Consider the following 1,408-nt stretch of genomic DNA (forward strand, 5'->3'; position numbering starts at 1 on the left):
CTCCCGCCTCCGCCCTCCGGGCCCCTGCTCTATGGGGCTGGCGAGGAGGGGCCGGGGTGGGCGGCTTCTCTTTCTTGCTCTCTGCTCTGAGCAGTTTTCCGTGAGTCCGCCTTTGAAGGGAGGGGGAGAGACAGACAGAAACATCGATGTGAGAGAGACACATCGATTGGTTGCCTCCTGCACGCACCCTGACCCGGGCCAGGAGCCTGCGCCGAGGTACCTGCCCTTGTCCGGAATCGAACCCGGGACCCTTCAGTCCGTAGGCCGACGCTCTATCCACTGAGCCGAACCGGCCAGGCCCGGCCCGGTGTTTGTCTTCTGTTATGTCCTCTGTCCTGTGCTCCTCCAGCTCCTGGGGTAACCAGGTCCTTGCAGTGACCATTTCACCTCTCGGCTGCCTTGTGGGCTTGTGGCTTTGCGTCCCTCTGTCGGTGGTTGTTCGGGGACTGCGCGTGCGTCCTCCCCATGTCCCCGTCCACCCTGAATTAACACCGCCCCCCTCCACGCCAGCACGGCCTCCCGGTGGCACATTCCCTTTGCCCGGCTCCCGTCCGCGCTCTTGTGTCATGCATGTCACCTGCACACACGTAGCACACGCTACAACACAGTGCGCTCGCTCTCACTGGATACGCCCTTTGTTGAAAGTCAAGAAGTGCAGGGCGGGGGGCTTCCACACACCCCACACGTCACCACCCCGTCCTGGTGCGGGTCCGCGTTCCCTTTCCGCCGAGAGAGCCTCCTTAGACGCTTCCTGTGGTGAACGCCGTGGTGACGCATCCTCCCGGCTCTCCTCTGTCTCAGCGTGTCGTGCGTTCACCTTCGTTCTTGAAGGGGTTCCCGCTGCAGCAGGAGCCGTGTGACAGCCTCTCGCCACTTGGACGGAGCGCCCTTCCCCGTCTAGCGGCTCTGCCCCTGCTCTCCTTCTTTCTCTTTCAGAAATTTAACTGTGATGCCTCAGGTGTGGTTCACTGTGTGTTTCTTCTTGGGTCTCGGATTCTTGGATTTGCAGGTTGATATTTTTCATCAGATTTTGAAATTCTTCTGCCATGTTTTCTCAGATATTCTTGTCCGCCTCCCCCTGTCTTTCTGGGACTCCAATTGTATGTGTGTTTGCATCCTCCTCCGTTTCTCCACTGTTTGTTTCCAGTCGTTTTCCCTCCCAACTCCCCCACCCCCAGCCCCCTCTTTGCTCCAGTTTGATCCTTTCTCATACCGGGTGTCCGCCCTGAAGTCACCGATGGAGCCCATCCTGATGGTCTCCAGTTCAGGCTTCCATCCGCTCCTTTCTCTTTTTAAAAAAATCAGTTTCCATTTCTCTGCTGAGATTTCTCCATCTGGTCACGCACGTTACCCGTCTCTTCCTTAAAGTCGTAAGCCTGTTTCCAGTCGCTGTATTAAAGTTCCCGCG

General features: G+C 58.0%; 1 protein-coding gene across 1 annotated transcript in view; it reads left to right on the forward strand.

Annotated features, from left to right (window-relative positions):
- The window catches only part of AK8 (adenylate kinase 8), a 54,555-nt gene that overhangs the window by 16,986 nt on the left and 36,161 nt on the right, over window positions 1-1,408 (forward strand). Inside the window, exons 9-10 of the mRNA XM_005882149.1 lie at window positions 937-958; window positions 1,196-1,255. Of these exons, the coding sequence (XP_005882211.1) occupies window positions 937-958; window positions 1,196-1,255 (82 nt within the window). The remainder of the gene's footprint in view (window positions 1-936; window positions 959-1,195; window positions 1,256-1,408) is intronic.

This window comes from Myotis brandtii, unplaced genomic scaffold (assembly GCF_000412655.1).
Source record: "Myotis brandtii unplaced genomic scaffold, ASM41265v1 scaffold699, whole genome shotgun sequence".
NCBI classification, from domain to species: Eukaryota; Metazoa; Chordata; class Mammalia; order Chiroptera; family Vespertilionidae; genus Myotis; species Myotis brandtii.